General features: G+C 41.6%; 1 protein-coding gene and 1 long non-coding RNA gene across 26 annotated transcripts in view; one reads left to right on the top strand and one right to left on the bottom strand.

Moving 5' to 3' along the window:
- The window catches only part of LOC133374382 (uncharacterized), a 165,038-nt gene extending 151,098 nt beyond the window's left edge, over positions 1-13,940 (top strand). For both annotated transcript variants that reach the window (XR_009759880.1, XR_009759879.1), the window contains exons 2-3: positions 9,502-9,577; positions 13,724-13,940. This is a non-coding gene — a long non-coding RNA (uncharacterized LOC133374382). The remainder of the gene's footprint in view (positions 1-9,501; positions 9,578-13,723) is intronic.
- Positions 9,818-16,290, bottom strand: part of MSI2 (musashi RNA binding protein 2) — a 600,705-nt gene continuing 594,232 nt past the window's right edge. For all 24 annotated transcript variants that reach the window (XM_061605200.1, XM_061605201.1, XM_061605202.1 and 21 more), the window contains one exon: positions 9,818-15,195. Coding sequence is in view for 2 of the 24 variants with exons in the window: in XM_061605203.1 (XP_061461187.1) it covers positions 15,154-15,195 (42 nt within the window). In the remaining 22 variants the exon portion in view is untranslated. The remainder of the gene's footprint in view (positions 15,196-16,290) is intronic.

The following is a 16,290-nucleotide window of genomic DNA, read 5'->3' as shown; positions in this document are numbered from 1 at the left end:
GTTGCACACCAGGGGAAGCACAGGTCCCCAATGGCTGCAGTGGTGGAGTGCCTGCCTTGAATGTGGAAGGCGCCAGGTTCAATCCCCAGCATATGCAGTTAAAATAATCTCAGATAGCCGGTGATGGGAAAGGTCTCTCTGTCTAAGATCTTGGGGTGGTTCTGGCAGTCAGAGAAGACAACGCTGGGTTAAGTGGACAGATGCTGTGAGCATTTGCCTTTTTTGCAGCCACATGCCACTGTTGGCTCATATTCAGCATGTGATCAACAATTCCAAGCAGTTTCCAGTATTTACCTATGAATTTGGGGAAATGGTTTGGGACCAACTGACCAAGCCTGAAATGTGTGAATGCACCTGCAAGTGCCAGTTCAAAATTCTGGACTGCCCTGATCAAATAGTTGGAAATAAAAGCTTGTTGTTTAGAGGAGAGAGCCGCCTCATGGCTTGACCCATGCAGTGTGGTGTAGTGGTTAAGGTGTTGGACTACGACCTGGGAGACCAGGGTTTGAATCCCCTCACGACCATAAAGTTCACTGGGTGACCTTGGGCCAGTCCCTGCCTCTCAGCCTCAGAGGGAGGCAATGGTGAACCCCCTCTGAATACCGCTTACCATGAAAACCCTCTTCATAGGGTCGCCATAAGTCGGGATCAACTTGAAGGCAGTCCATTATTTAGAAGAAGTGGAAGAGTAGATTCGCTCTGACCATGTTTGTTTACCGTGCTTGTAGGAGTCAATTGTTGGTTAGGCCATTAGAGAAGGCAGTGATTTGATTTTCTCCATATGTGTAAGCTTTTTGGGGAAGAAGGGAGTAGAATTGAAAAGTATCTATTTTTTAAAAAACTAAAATGAAAGATCCTTCGGGTAATAATCAGCCTGAATTACAGCTTTTAAAATTAATGCCGTGCAAGGGCGGCAAGTATAATGTGTGCATTTTTAATCTGTGCATTTTTTCCTCCCCCCTGTAATCAATACGCTGTATAACGAATGATCTTTAATAAGCACACTCTGTTTTATTATTTTTATTAATAATAAGGAGGCCCTTGAAAATATCCAGGAAAGGAGGCACTTAAGTTCATAATTAATAAATGCTGGTTTCGGTTTCCACTGCCAAACAGCTACCATGAGTGGGCTTGATAGGGGAGAGATATATTTATTCCAACAGCAGAGGCAACTCTGTGTGTGTGTGTGTGTGTGTGTGTGTGTGTGAGAGAGCTGCAGATTAACAAGGAAGTGTAGCAGAAACTATTTAACACACTTAATGCAGTTGGAGATAATTTCTTTTGTTCTCCAGTTAGGAAACATGAGGCAAGACGGTGAGCTCAGCAATAATTCAGTAACGAGGGACGTCTTTGCTGGGGTTGGGTAATTTTTCTACCTAAAAGAAAACTTTTTAAAAGTTGATTTCAATTTTTTCCTCCTACTGTATTCCTCTCTGGGTGGGAACTATATTATCTTTTCCCTAGACAAAAACATTAACAAGTACACGAGTCCAGTGCTGTTGTCTTGTCTTATGTGTGTTTGAGACCCTACCTGCTTAGTTCCAACCACAAATCACTAGCTGAAAAATGGAATTTTTTCTTACCTTAGATAGGGCTGGAGGACATTCCTGAGTAGGGATGACTCCTCCTACTGGCCTTGACAGGCAGGGTCTTTTAATCTGTTTGCCTCCTCTCCACGGGGAGGAGTCTTCCTGCCCTCCAGACCGAGCTGTCAGAGCAAAGACATCGCCGTTGTCCATTCCAAGGGACCTTGAGCGCTTACAAACAACTGGGAATAGAGAAAAACAGGAACACACAAAACGAAGAACACAGCCTAAGATGTGGCCCACAGAGAAAACTAAACATTGTGTGACAATGTATGACACTGGCAGAAGCCCTAAGCCCCAACCCCCCTGCTCCAGAAGGTCACTTCAGAGGAAGGAGAGATGGTGGAATGTCCTCCAGCCCTATCTACAAATTGAAATTCACGGTTTTAAAAAAATCTGCTTTTGCTAGATAGGGCTGGAGGACATTCCTTAGTAGGGATATAGCAGAGCAGTGAACAGCCCTTAGGGAGGGCTTCCTCTGGCCCATTCTAGTGCTGCAGCACCTTCTGGAGCCCCTTCCTACCAAATACAGCGTCAGCTGAGGAGTATGAATATCTTTTGTGGCGCTTGATGAAAGTGGGTGGAGAGGCCCAGCTGGCCGCCCTACAAATACCTGCGATGGCAAAACCACCCTTGAACGCTGCTGAGGCAGCTGCCCATCTTAGAGAATGAGCCATAGCCTGGTGGGCGGCTCCTCGCCCAAGGCTTGATAGGCCTGCACAATGGCTGCCCTTAACCAGCTGAATGGTTAACCTTTTGAGGGCCCCGAGAAAGCCACGAACAGGGCCTCAGAACGCCGAAATTCCAGCGTACGATCCAACTACAAAATGAAGAGCCCTCCAAAGAATGCCATCTACACTCTTGAGCGCAAGAAGGTGCAGGAGAGAAAGAAGGCAAGGCCACTTCCTGGGACCTATGGAAAACAGAATTCATCTTAGGCAAAAAGGCTGGATCCGGCCATAGAATCTTGGTGAAACACGCATAGCTGTGGATCCAAAGACAATTCCCCCAACTCCGAAACCCGGCGCACTGATGTAATGGAAACCATTTTAAAGGTGAGAAAATGAAGTGGAGAGTTGGCTAGAGGTTCAAATGGAGAACTAGTTAACGCAGATAGAACCCAATTTAGGTTCCACGTGGGAAATCTGCATACTCTCTGAGGAGACACTAGTGCAACCTCCTTTAGAAAGCATTTATGCAAAGGATGGGATGACATGGAGGGACACCCCCCCAGCTGGAAAAAATGCTGCTAAGTGCTGCAGCTTGGCGTTTCAAAGTGACTGCATTCAAGTCCTTATCCAAACCCTACTGAAGGAACCACAGCATGTCTCGTACCTTTCTGGAAAGTGGGTTAATTGAATTCTTAGAGTACCATGACAGAAACACCCGTCAGGTTGAAGACTACATTTTGTTCGTTGAGTGATGCCTGAAGGCCAAGAGCGTTTCCAAAACCTTCCCCGAAAATCCCAAGTCCATCAGCCATTGCCACTCAGCCTCTAAGCCAGCCTTTCCCAACCAGTGTGCCTCCAGATGTTGTTGGATCACAACTCCCATCAGCCTCAGCCAGCATTGCCAATTGTAAGGAAAGATGGGAGTTGTGGTCCAACAACATCTGGAGGCACACTGGTTGGGAAAGGCTGCTCTAAGCTGTCAGGTGGAAGAGTTCTGGCTGAGGATGGCATACTGGTGCCTGGAGAAGAAGATCCGTTTGTATTGGTGGTTGCCATGGTTCCCTCATTGACAGGTTCACCAGGTCTGGGAGCCATGTTGTCTACCCTTGGAACTTTGTGGAAAAGCCAGAAATTTAGCCTGGTTTCCAGATTATCTTTCTTTCTTTCTTTCAACAGCTAAAAAACAATAAGCCCACGACAATAATTTCCACATAGGTCCATGTTAAGCACCTGTCACCAATGTGTGTGTTCTGTGGGACCAGGCTGTGGTGCTCAGCTCCACCTGCACTTTTCCACATGCTGCCGCTTGTGTGATTGACTGCTGGGTGGGTGTCAGTGGCTCCTCCTCCCAACTCGCCCCCCAGTTACTGTTGCGCTGAAGAAGGCAGATCATCCTGCAGCTTTGAGGGCTGCGCTCCCGGTTGCTCCCCTGGGAGGCTGCACCACCTGATGTGCTCCCCCTTCACCCCCCCTGTGAAAAACCAATTTGGAGAGGGCATTTTTTTATTCAACAAAAGGTGCAAAAATTCTTCAGAGGGGAAATGCTGCAGAACTGGAAGTTTGCTGTCCTGCCTACAGCTGAACTAATCGAAAGCAGGCTTTGGATAATTTTGCATCCTACTTTTGCTGTTGTGGCAAACTCTGCTTCACAGCTATTAGCCAAAAGAGAGAGCGAGAGGAGAGAATTCTCCCTGCTCCCTTCCTCCAACAAATCCCCCCCCAGCTCAGGTTCCACAGCAAGAGCAGTTCAAAAAGCAGTTCAAAGCCATTGTAATCCACCATAAATGTTTATGGCATCAGGAAAGGGTCATAATTGCCTTTCTTTCTTATCGAAGATAATTTGACAGGAGAAGGAAATCTTGACTCCTGGTTCTGGTTTTATTTTGAGAAGTTGCAAGGGGAAAGAGAACTTATTTTTGATTATTTTGGTAGCGGCAGGGGGGGGGAGTGGTATAGTGTCTGTCATAATAATAAAAAAAATCATTTGTTGACGGCACAGGCTCACAAGCATATTTTTAGCTGACATATCGGAGGCCGTTGGGCATTTTGCAAATGCATAACCCAACATGTAGCACACTCATAATTCACTAATGTTTGCTGAATGACAGGGTTAAGTGGCTGTAATTCCCAGCCTTCCACCACTCTAATGTATTTCAGACCGGCTCTCTTCTCCTCCTGGATGGAAGTCAAATTGTTGCCTGCCTGCCTAGATATAGCAAGCAGCCTTCCACCGTGAATAACCCCGCTTCCTAAATGATTTTCATTTGTTTTGCTAATCTAATTTTTCCCTCGGTACCTCACTAATCATCAGTCCCATTAAGGCTGTGATGGGTTGACTGCTTTCCAAAGACAAGGCGATCCCACAGTCAGCAGGGGCACTGACCTTCAACCGCAGACGTTCCCGAATGCTGCTGAGGTCTCTTTGTGAGCAACGTGGCTGCTCTTAGGGGGAAGAGACCCTTGTGGAGTCAGAGCCCACTCCCTCCCCCGGTTCCCTTTTCCAACTTAGTCACCCTCAAAGCTGAAACTGGGAGCTTGATTATTTTTAAAATGTGACGTTCCAACTTGTCTGAAGGGGTTTGGATCCTGTACCCTCCTATATGAGCACATGATTTGGGATGGATGAATCTGTGCATTTCAGTTCGGCCTGTTTCTCATTTTTGCAATCTTAAGTTCTCACTTCTTCAGCCATATGTAGGATTTTTTAAAGAAAAAAATCTCATGAAAATCTATCAGCATCTTAGTGAGAATTTCTACTAATAAACATTTTTGTATGTAATTTTGTCTTGTATACAAAGCAGATTTCTCTAATACAATTCTTTTTCATTTTTTTCATTTTTATGCACACTTTTCCTCCTGCTATATGTGCTTTTGTACACATTATGCGGCTGGAGAACTGCAACACAAAATTTGGAAAAGTGTGATTTTCAAAGGTTGGTGATATTTCAGGTTGTGTGTTGTTTCTGACACTGCAAATTTGGTAGGTTCGCCTAGGAAACTGAATTTGATTCAGACTGAATCAAATTTCTCCCCCATCCCTCGGGGCGTGGGAACTTCAGGTACTCTGTTGTAGTTGTGCATGGAGAAGACCAGAAGATGTCTTCTACCAGGGCAGACTGTCCATCTAGAATAGCATTGGGCTTATGCACTCTGAGTCTTCAGGGTCTCAAGCAGAAGGTTCTTCATATCACCTGCTACCTAATTCCTTTTTTTCAAAACTGGGATTGAATCTAGGGAGACCTTCTGCATGCAAAGCGTCCCCATGCAGCTGTAAGCCTCCCAGAAAACGGTGGCCCTTCCTCCCCCCTTCCTTCTTCAGTCCACACTTCACTACACTGCAGAAGACTGTCTGTCTGCTTGCTGTACACCAGGGTGGGCAAAAGTTCAATCAGGATCTACTGATACGTTGCTGGATGATCTGCTGTAAGGGTTTTGGCTTCCAGTTGTTTACGATGAATGGCAACAACAGATTCCCGCTCCCTCCCCCCAAATCAGGGCATTGGTTGGGATCCTTACCCATAGTAACTGGAACAGAAGGTAATTGGGACCTCCACCCGCTGACATTGTTTTGAACCAGGCTCTGTTTGGTGTGTCTTAGAGTTTTTGGGGGCGGAAAGAAAGTAGGTCCTGCTGCGTTTAAAGGATCACTAATTCTTCAGGGCCCGTTTCTTCTTTTCATAATGCTTCAAACTGAACTTATCAATGGATATTACCTGACTTGTGGTAGTTTTTGTTTGGTCCCGTCCCCCCCGCCTGCCACTTGATTGCAGCGATTATGGCTGTTGCCCTGGCAGGCATATATGGTCTTTTCTGAAGGTTGTATATAGCACCCGGCGTCCATCTACATAAACAGTACATAAGTAGTAAGCAAGCCCATTATAAGTATCTTGATTCAGGATTGCTCTTGGGACATGAATGCGCCTTGGTCATCCTGAAGGATAACCCTTGGGAGAGAAATGTAGGATGAAGTGTAATCTTGTTAATTTTTGTTGATCTCTCAGCAGCTTTTGATACCACTGACCATGGTTTCCTCCTGGACTGTCTCCATGAGTTGTGGGTGGGTGCTCCTACTTTACAAGGTCAGTTTCAGAGAATAGCATTAGGTGACTGTGCCTCTACCTCCCATCCTGGCCACAAGGCATGATTTTGTCCTCAATGCTATTTAACATGTATATGAAGCTGTCAGGGTCAGGCATTAGGAGTTTTGGAGCCACTACTGTGCTCTTGACACCCAGCTCTTTTTCTCTGTAACATCTGAATCAGGAGAGGTTGTGCATGTCCTAAATCAGTGCCTGCATTGGATGAGGTCCAATATTCAACAAATGAATCCTGACAAGATGGAGACCTTAAGGACGAACAGTTCCTAGATCTGGGAAGTAGGCTGTGACCTTGATGGAATTGCAGTTTGAAGGTCCAGCACTGTCACTGGACGCCCAGGTGACCTCAGTAGCTATTAGCACCGATTACCAACCTTGGCTGGTTCATCATCTGCAACCGTTCCTGGACAGTGATAGCTTTGCCACAGTGGTCTGTACATTGGTAACCTCATTTGTAGATTACTGTAATGTACTTTATGCTGGGCTACCCTAGTGTCTGATTTGGAAGCTGCAAAATGCAGCTAGGGTACTAGTGGGGGCCCAGCTTTGCACTTATTACACCAGTTTTTAAAGGTCTGCACCAGCTGCCTAGTAACTACTGAGCTAGGTCCAAGGTTGTGTTGTTGACATGGAAAGCCTCAAGCAACTTGGAATGCAGGGTACCTAGCAAACAACCCCCCCCCCACTACAGACCAAGTGAGTGGTGAGATGGGCTGAGAAACGTTTGGTGGTCATTTTGCAGCTAGTGGATTGTCACTTGGTGACAACATGGAAGGGGTCTTCTTGGTGGTGGCACCAACCCTTTGGAATGCCCCCCGCTTCGAGAGGCAAAGAGCAGTATCCAGCTTTAAAGGCTCTCAAAGCCTTTTTTTTCTTTTTGTATTGCTCAGTTTTAATTGTTTTTATTTAGTTTTTATACAGTTTTGTTTGATTGCTGTATTTTTATATGCGTTTATATGGATTTTTATTATATTTTGTAAACAGCTTAGAGATTCCTTTTTATATTAAGTGACACGGAAATTTTATTAATAACTAAATAAAGATGGAGCAGTGGAGAAAGCGTGGGGAGTGTCTCTTGCCTGTTATCAGTCCATCAGTCAAGGTGGAGCTGTATCCCCAAGAACCCCAGCTCTGAAGAAGACCCAGCGCACTGGGTGGGTGGAGGCTGTTCCACCCCCCATAGGCACCTCAATGTTTTTACCCTCTTTTTTCAAAGTTCTTTTCAACTTCCCCTTGCAGCATTTGTAGACCTACTGGTCTCATGTTGGCATTTAGCCTTAGGTGGAGTTTAACCACTGCCATCTTTGGCCTTAGAAAGACAATGAGCATGGCCCAGCAATGGTTAAGCACTATGAAGGCCATTGATTTCAGTCAGAAAGCTAAGCAAGGGCTTACATCTCTCCTGTTGAAGTCAATGCAACTTGGAAATGTTTAGTTCGTTTGATTGTACCAAATATGCATGTTTTGTTGTTGTTGATGTAATTTTTTTATGGAAACCACTTTGAGGTCTGCATGACATAAATGTCAAATCATTTAAATACTTTAAAAAAAATTATTATTGGGGGGGGGTTTTCCATTGCTGTGCCTCTCGCGCAATGGATAACCAGTAGGATGTCAAAGGCAGTAAACCTCTGAACACCGTTTGCTTGAGACCCAGTTCTGGAGGACTTGGCTTACTACATACTTGAGTGTTGGTTATATACCAGCATTAGAGAAAGTTACTTAGAGCCTTTCCTAAATAAATGAAATATTGAAGTGTAAAAGGGAAGCTGGGCTTTCTGTTACAAACAAGAAATCAGTATGTGTTCCAGATGATCACCGCTTTTGCAGGGAAAAGTTACTGAATTCTATCTCTGTAAAGTGTCATAGAGATTCAGAGATATGAGCGCAGAAAATGCTCTGACATATTAAATGTTATTTTACTTTGTTATAGCAATGTTTACCTGTTTTGCAAGTTCCATTTTATTTTATCATATGTTATCTATATTTAATCTAAACAATCATATATTTCATCAATTTTAATTATGATTTTTGACATTGTATATAAGTATTTTAATGTCTTAATGCTTTGTATACCATTCTGTTCTGCAATGGCCTTTGGACTAAGCAATAAACGTATTGCTAGTGAATACCAGTTGTGTTAACAGTACGGGAGAGTGCTGTTGCACTGAGCCCCTGCTTGTAGACTTCCCAGAGGCATCTGGCTGGCCCCTGTGAGAAGAGGGTGCTGGACTAGAGGGGCCTTGGCCTCAGCCAGCAGGGCTCTCCTGCTGTCCTTATGCCACTGGTGCCCCTTTGCCCCCCAGACCTGTTGTATCCTACCCTCTTAGTTTCAGGAATTAATTGTTGCACATTGGTCCAGGTAGCCACCAGTTGCTCTCTATATAGTGACTGCAGGGGATTTACAGCGGCATAACAGCAGCCTGCCTTACATGGGGCAAGGTGCAGATCATGGTAAATTGGTAATCCCAGACCTCCTATAAAACCCTGTGATGAGTACAGGGCTGTAGTGACATTCTGCCTAAATGCGGGGCTGACACAATTTCTGATATTCCTCATGCTGCCCACATTTTCTTCTTTGCTAAAAGAGGCTTCACTATTCATTTTTGGGTCCTGAAGCCCGTCTGTGTATTTGTGCCGTAAAGAACTGCCCTTGCAGGGCAGACTATTCTCCATAGGTTGAACTCCAGAGACCATCAGGTCCTCATCCTATTCTCTCTTCAGGCAGCTCCAATATTCTTTGTCCAGTTTCCTTTTTTTTTAAAAAAAAATAGTGAGCCTTTTTGATTCAAGACACTTCAGGAGGTGTTAGTTGCTAGAGAGCCATTTGTGCAACCTTTCTTGAGTCCCCTTGGTTTTAAAATAAACATTTTTTTCAATACCTAAGGCAATTGTGTTAGGTGCTAAAAAAAAAAAAGTGCCCTACCAGCCACTGATGGCACTTCTCAGAATTATTAAACACCTTTGCTTAGCCAAAAGCATCATGGTCAAGTGGATACCAGTCAGTGAGGACATGATAAATGTGATGCTTTGGTTTTATGATGTGACTCCATTTGCACCCACCTGAGGGAGACAAGAAAAATACCCATGAATACCCGGGGGTATGATGTCACACACCCCCTCTGAAGTCTTAACTTTCCTTTTCAGAGTTCTGATGCACTGGAGACAGGGGCACTTAAAAGAATGGAGCACCCAGTTATCAAGGAGAGAACTTTAGTGCCAGGTAGGCTTATGTCTCCTCCCTAGCAGATGTGGAAATGCGTAGAACACTTTGTCTGCTGTAACAGAGTAATTAAGAAATGATGATTGACTAAGCAGAGCATATGGGAACCTTTCTGAGATGAATGCAAGTAAGGGAAGTGGAAAAATAGACATTAACAGTTAGGTGTCAAGTGGTGGATGCAAATGACACGCCATACAAAGCATTTCAAAACAGATTTTTTTTTTATTTTTTTTTTCTGAGACAAACACATTGATTTTCTGGACCACAGTAGAGGATGGAAACCTTTCACAAACTTATTTATTTGAAAATACAAATATAAAATTATACTTTCCACATCTGTGATGTGAGAGACCCCCATCCATGTAGTATATTTTACAACAGGGCTTCAGAAAGCCATACACAGAGACCTGAAAGATGCTTGATACACGTATATATATATATGTATGTATATATATATTTATATATGTATATAAAAAGTCACTACCAAAGTTCGCATCAGTTCATACTAAAATATAAAAGGAAGGGGCTAGGCCTGGCCACTGTGTCATTGTTGATTAAGTACATTTAGAACCACCTGAAAATGCTGAGACCTTTGCATTGGATTACTGATGGAATTCAAAACGTGTACAACATATACAGTGAGATTATTTGCTATCACTAGAATCAGTATGACACGCACATCCCACACGTGGTGGTGGTGGCGGCATATGTACAAACACAGGTGTTATATAGCACGGGTGACTTTTTTCTGTTTTTGTCTGAAACAAAATTCTGTCAAGACAATACATTCTGATTGTTTGGTAACTGGCAACCAGATCACTTTGATTTAGAACTTTTATTTTTTGGTAATTTTTTTTATTACAGTATCAAAGTATTGCTTAGCTTGCAGAATCTCATGTAGTGCTCACACACGGTGAGAAATGGGTTGGAATTAGATTCTGCACACTTTATGAAACTCTACAGTGTATTGATGCAGATTTTTTGGGAATCTGCCAGTGTGTCTAAGGCCCCCTGTCACTCAAAACATAGTTAGTCTAGCTTCAGTTTGCTTTTCCAACCATTTTGCTTTTCAGGAAAACAAAAACCCAAAACAAAAAGGAAACCTTTTTCAAAACAAATACACCCAAGAGTAAAAAATAAGTAGTTAGTGTTTTTTTTTTGTAAACAATTTCATATGCAATATATATATTATTACACAACCATGGCTGACCTTCAAGGAAAACAGTAGTAAAACTATATTGCTTTAGTCTTGTTTTATGTTGCATTGAATTGGATGACAAATGAAACAGGATGGTTTGGTGGCTGGAATCCCTAGCCCTCATTCACACTCAAGATTGAAAGAACCGTACAGGGTTAATAGCCGGGTGGCGAGGAGAATTTTTTTTAAAAAAAGTCTGTACACCTTTCAGGTCATTATTATTTACCAACAGTTTGCCCAATGATTCAACTAGCCTAGCCAGATGTGTAACATTCATCAGCTTGTGTATATACTGCTGTACAAGGGGGGGAAAATTACAGCCACAGAGCCATGCTACCTTAAAGTCCAAGCTACAAATTCAAATTCAAATGAACATTATGTAGAATAGGAAACCAACCAACAGAAAAGGGACAGATTGCTCTTCATTTTAATCAAGATTGGATGGGGGGTGTCCCATTTCACCACTACCACCTTTGGTGGGAGGAGAAACAGGGAAGGTGACTGAAAATCTCCAAAATCCTGTGAGTGAAATTCTGGCGCTCTGTTCAAGTCAGTAGCAAAAAAGAAAAGTGTGCCAGGATTTCATGCCAAGTTCTTTCCAAACTTGTAGACTAATTTTGACATCCAGCATCATGGAAACAAGCAGAGAATTTCCTGGATTCTAGATTTCAAAAGATTGCTTTTATAAAAAAAGAAATTTTGAGGCACAAAAGCAGCATTTTCCAATGCTCTCTACGGAGGTGTGTAAAGAATCCACCACTCTACATGAGTGGTGCTTTTATCAATCCCTGTTTACACCATTCAGCTTCAACATTTTGGTTTTTGCTAACTCCAAGGCAATGTTTGGAAGGGGAAGTTTGGAACAAAATGACGAGATGCTGAGGATGGCGCCTTTCGCCTGCTCTCCTTGACTAAAATAAAGATGCAGCTGAACCTTCTGTGCTAAAATTATTTTTTTAAAACAAACAGATCAACCCAAATCATTTAAAACAGATTTCTAGATGAGTGAGGGAACTAAAATGAACCTTAGCCTAGGAAGCCACTTCAGAAACATACCAGGTTCCACACAAGTTGTGCTCTGGGCCGCGGGGGCTTTTCAAAAGGGTTAGAAACATCTAAAACATACTCACACAGGTTATCAATTTTTTTCTTCTGAGCATTCTTTTTTTAAAAAAATATTTTTCTCTTAGTAAAATCGTTTTATTATACCATGCCTCCCTCTTTTTTGTTTTAAAAAATAAATTAAAAAAATCCAGTTTTGCATATCTAGCATTAGCATTTAAGGTAGTATGGCACACCCTCTTTGTAAAAGTCAAAGGGTGGGGGGATCTACAAAATGCCGCAGGAGTGTTGCCAGCATTTCTCTCTCTCCCTCTCTTTTCTTAAACCTTGTGAGACCTTTGGTTAGTTGAAACCACATGAGATCAGCAGAAACGGAAACAAACAAAAAGTAGATGTTTTAAGTTAAAGCACAAAACACAACACAAAACCTGCCCCAAATCATTCGCTTTTCTTTTTGTCTTAAATAAGAGAAAGTTCTATCCTTACTGGTCCTAAATCTGAATAACTACATCTATGTATTTAACCTTAATTACGATACAACTACCAATATGTACTAGAAGAGGAAGAAAGAGAAGAAAAGAGAAGGGGCGTGGGAGCGGGTAGGGGGGTGTTTGTCACTACACTAGCATCAGGACAGCACTCTTACAGGATACTCAGTTTTATACATTATTAACATACGACAATGATCAACCAAGAATCTGCTATGAGGTGACAGGGAATGAATGACAAGGAGGAACACATGGTAGCATACAGTACAGGCACATGCCCCCCCCCCCCGGAACTCCTCACAGGAAAGCGCCATCAAAATGGATGGGAGCTGTGCAGAGCCTCCGGGAGTGAGAACTCTACATCTTTTGAAAGGAACTTTCAGAGAAGACATTCCTGATAGATTATACTCTGATGTCATCTATATTGATTAAAGAGCAATAAAAAGAAATTCCCTGACTCTTTTTTTTTTTAAACACACTTGACTCTCAGGGAATTTGGTTTGCAGTTAATCACTTTTTATTCATTCATTTATTTATTTACTATTATTTAGTGTACTACTTGATCAAGTCTCAATAATTTTAAAAAGCATCCAGCACTCTGGCTTTTCAACCTGGTTGTTTTTTGAAATAAGAAAATAATAATGATAAAAAACACCCTAAGACATTATACAACAACCCAAAATAAAATCAACAACGAACAAAAAAATCCCATGATTTTTTCTGTTGTTGTTTACTTTAAAAACAAGACCCCCTCCCCGGCTGAGGATTCCCCATCCTCCTCCTCACGGTGCCTTGGTGAGTGTTCAAAGATGCCTTGCTCTAACTTGTCTATTGAACAACTACGTTAGCCTACTTGTTAGTAAAGTTTTACAAAAATAGGAGTGCAGCAGCTTTTTTTTCTCTCTTAACAAATGTCGCATTCAGTGTCTTATTCTGGCTGTACCTAGAGTACCAAATTTATAAACGTAACAATTTAAAAAAATATTAATAAAACCTGTCGATATTAATGTTTAAAAAAAAGAATATATCCACACTATAGTTATGCTTGTAATAATCACCTACTGTGTTGTACTTCGAGTTGCTGTTGCCGGCCTATTTGACCCATATTAAAAAAATTAAATTAAAAAATATCCTTCATAAGTCTCCTCCCCAGCAGAGGACCATATATATAACAGCCAAACATTAAACATGTGCAAATTGGAAATTGTCAGTTTTTCCCTACCAGTCACAGTGCAATGATGTTTTTATACATTATTTTTTTTTCAAATCTGTTTTCATCTACAATAAATTAAAATCTTCTCTTGCGTCTAGGGTGATAAACTTATAGCACTGAGGTATTCAGAACATTTTTTTAAAAAAACAGAACAAAACTTTGCTTTTCCTAATCTGTTAATATAGGAAAGGATGGATAAAAAGGTGAGAAGATGCAAGCTTCATCTAACCCCCCTGCCCACAGCTTGCGAGCTTCCAAGACGGCTCTCGCTTGGTCAGAGCACTGCGGAGATGTCAGGGTGGCTGAAATGGATGGACAATCAGGTGATCTAAAGAATGGTTAAAAAAAGTGTGCTTGAAACTTTAAATACCTTCTTAAATATTAAAATTGTAGCTTTTTCAATCTTGGGAAAAGCAGTTTTTTAACTTAAAGATGTAACTAGACTGTTACTTTATAAGCTGTGCACAGTTGTCTAGTTAATATGCTGGTATGACGCTAGTACAGTTATAAGGTCTAACACCTACAGAGCAAGTGAAACAGTGTTGATCTAACTGCAATGGGCCAGCTCTGGCAGTTGATCTCAAAAGTTTAAAAATGTTAGGGCTCAATCCATCAGAAGCCTTGCCCTCCTTGCATGTGCTGGCAAAATGAATAGGAGAGTTCCTTGCCTCTGTGCACCTATTCCATCTACATCAAAGCATTTGCAGAAGAGAAGCTTCCAGTAGATTGTGGGCCCCTAATCTTTACCTTTTTCTTCCATTCAGTACAGAAACTGCCTTAGTCTGACTCCATCACAAAAATATTAAGCATTTCTCTTTTTTAATAGTTTATATGTAAGTTAATGGAATTGTATTTACAGTATTATTTTTTCAGAATTCACAATTTCAAAAAACCTTATACCGCCTCTTTTTCCAACAACAACAAAAAATGCACTTATAGAAAAAGGACACACAAAAAACGTTGTGGCCCTTGCCTTATTGCCGAAAATAGATATAATTAGGTTAACTAATAAAAATAACTGCTAGAGATCTTGCTACTGAGCCAGCCTCCCATTCCCTATACAGCATAAATAGAACATTTCTGCTCACTTGTCTTGCTTGCTCTACTTCTAAATTCAGTGTGTGCTCCACCTGAAAAACGTTTTTAGCTTCAGAATTGGTACCAGTCAACTGTGAATCATGTTACCATTTCAGCTTCTTTTAAGCGACAAATTCACATAAAACAAAATAAAAGGGGTGGGGAGGGGGTTATTAAAAGCAAAACAAAGAAACCCTTAATATATAAACAGTTATACTGTGGTTAGGCTTTTCCTAAATACACAAAGTAGTAGTAGATCTACGTGACTACAAGCCTATGTTAAAATACTACAAAAAAAGTGATTAAAATAGATTTCAAAGGGGGGAAAACATCAAGAAAAATAATAAAATGAACAAAATGGATTATATATATATACACATTTTTATATAAAAGCTGTTGTTCTATATAGTACAGCAGGTTCATGAGATGATATTTTGGAAAACCCAAGTCCGCTGAATGCCACCTCCAGTTTGCGTGGGTTATTGGTGATGATGTAATGCTCAAAGTCTGATGATGTATCACCTAAACATGGAACCATTCAGAAACTTCGCCCTGTCTTGCCTGGACATCCAGATATACTCTACAGCGGATTTAAAAAAAAGGGGGGGGGGAAGAGAGAGAGAATGAGAATTGATACAACTTATCCAACCTTTCAGAGACACATTCCTACTTCTAGGGGGCTTTTTACTGGTGTTAGGAAGTCACACCATGTGGCTATAGGTTGTATGTGGTATACCTACGATGTTCTTTGTTCCCAATGGGGGGAAATGCATTTGCATGTTATATCCAGAGCAGTGGATTAAGAGTATCATGGTAACTCAAATCCAGCAACTAGGAAAGTGGAATTCTGCAGCTTTCATAAATTATGCAAATATGTCTCATGCTTGCAGAATTAATTCTGCTTCTGCTCTTCACATGAAGCTGTTCTAGAGTGCACGAGCCCCTTCCTCCTCTGACCACCAGAAAGCTTGTTCAGTCTCCCCACCCCAGCTTTTGAGAAGTTGCCAGGCATTGCTTCCAAATATATTTTCACCGCTGTTAAGGTTAACATTTAATTTTAAAAGAAAGCTGAAATTCTTGGAGAACCTGATTTCTGTGGCTAATATCATATTCTGCAGCCTTTTGCTACTATTATTACTTACTTCATTTATCAGTTGCTTTTTGCAGACAAAAAAGTCTCAAAGCGACTTGACAAAAAAATAAAATACAGCACATAAAACCGACTTAAAACCAGATTAAAACAAAAACAAAAACACTGATAGTACAAAGTACATAAAATGCTCCGTGAATAATATTTTTTTATAAGGACCAATTCCTACCCACCCAATTAAAAGATAAGCACCACCATAGGAGGCAACATTAATTAACCAAAGGCCTGGGTAAAAAAAAAGGTCTTGGCTTCAGGGGTATCTTCCTAGAGATAGCATTCCACAGGCAGGGGGCCACCACTGAAAAGGTCTGTTCTTGTGTGGCCATTGTAGTGACTTCACAGAATACACCCCCCCCCCAGTTTATTATTCATGTGGTAACTGCAGCCATCGGGTAAATGGGATAATCTCAGTCAACCCAGTTCCTCTTGCCCACTTAGGCAAATGACTTTCTAGTGATGGAAAATGCATAGAGGCCAGAATTAATGGTAACTGACATGTAGCAGTCTGAATGTGAATTATCTTTA

Source organism: Rhineura floridana, chromosome 21 (assembly GCF_030035675.1).
Source record: "Rhineura floridana isolate rRhiFlo1 chromosome 21, rRhiFlo1.hap2, whole genome shotgun sequence".
NCBI classification, from domain to species: domain Eukaryota; kingdom Metazoa; phylum Chordata; class Lepidosauria; order Squamata; family Rhineuridae; genus Rhineura; species Rhineura floridana.
The sequence above is the reverse complement of the archived record's forward strand: the minus strand, read 5'-3'. Positions and strand labels throughout refer to the sequence as shown.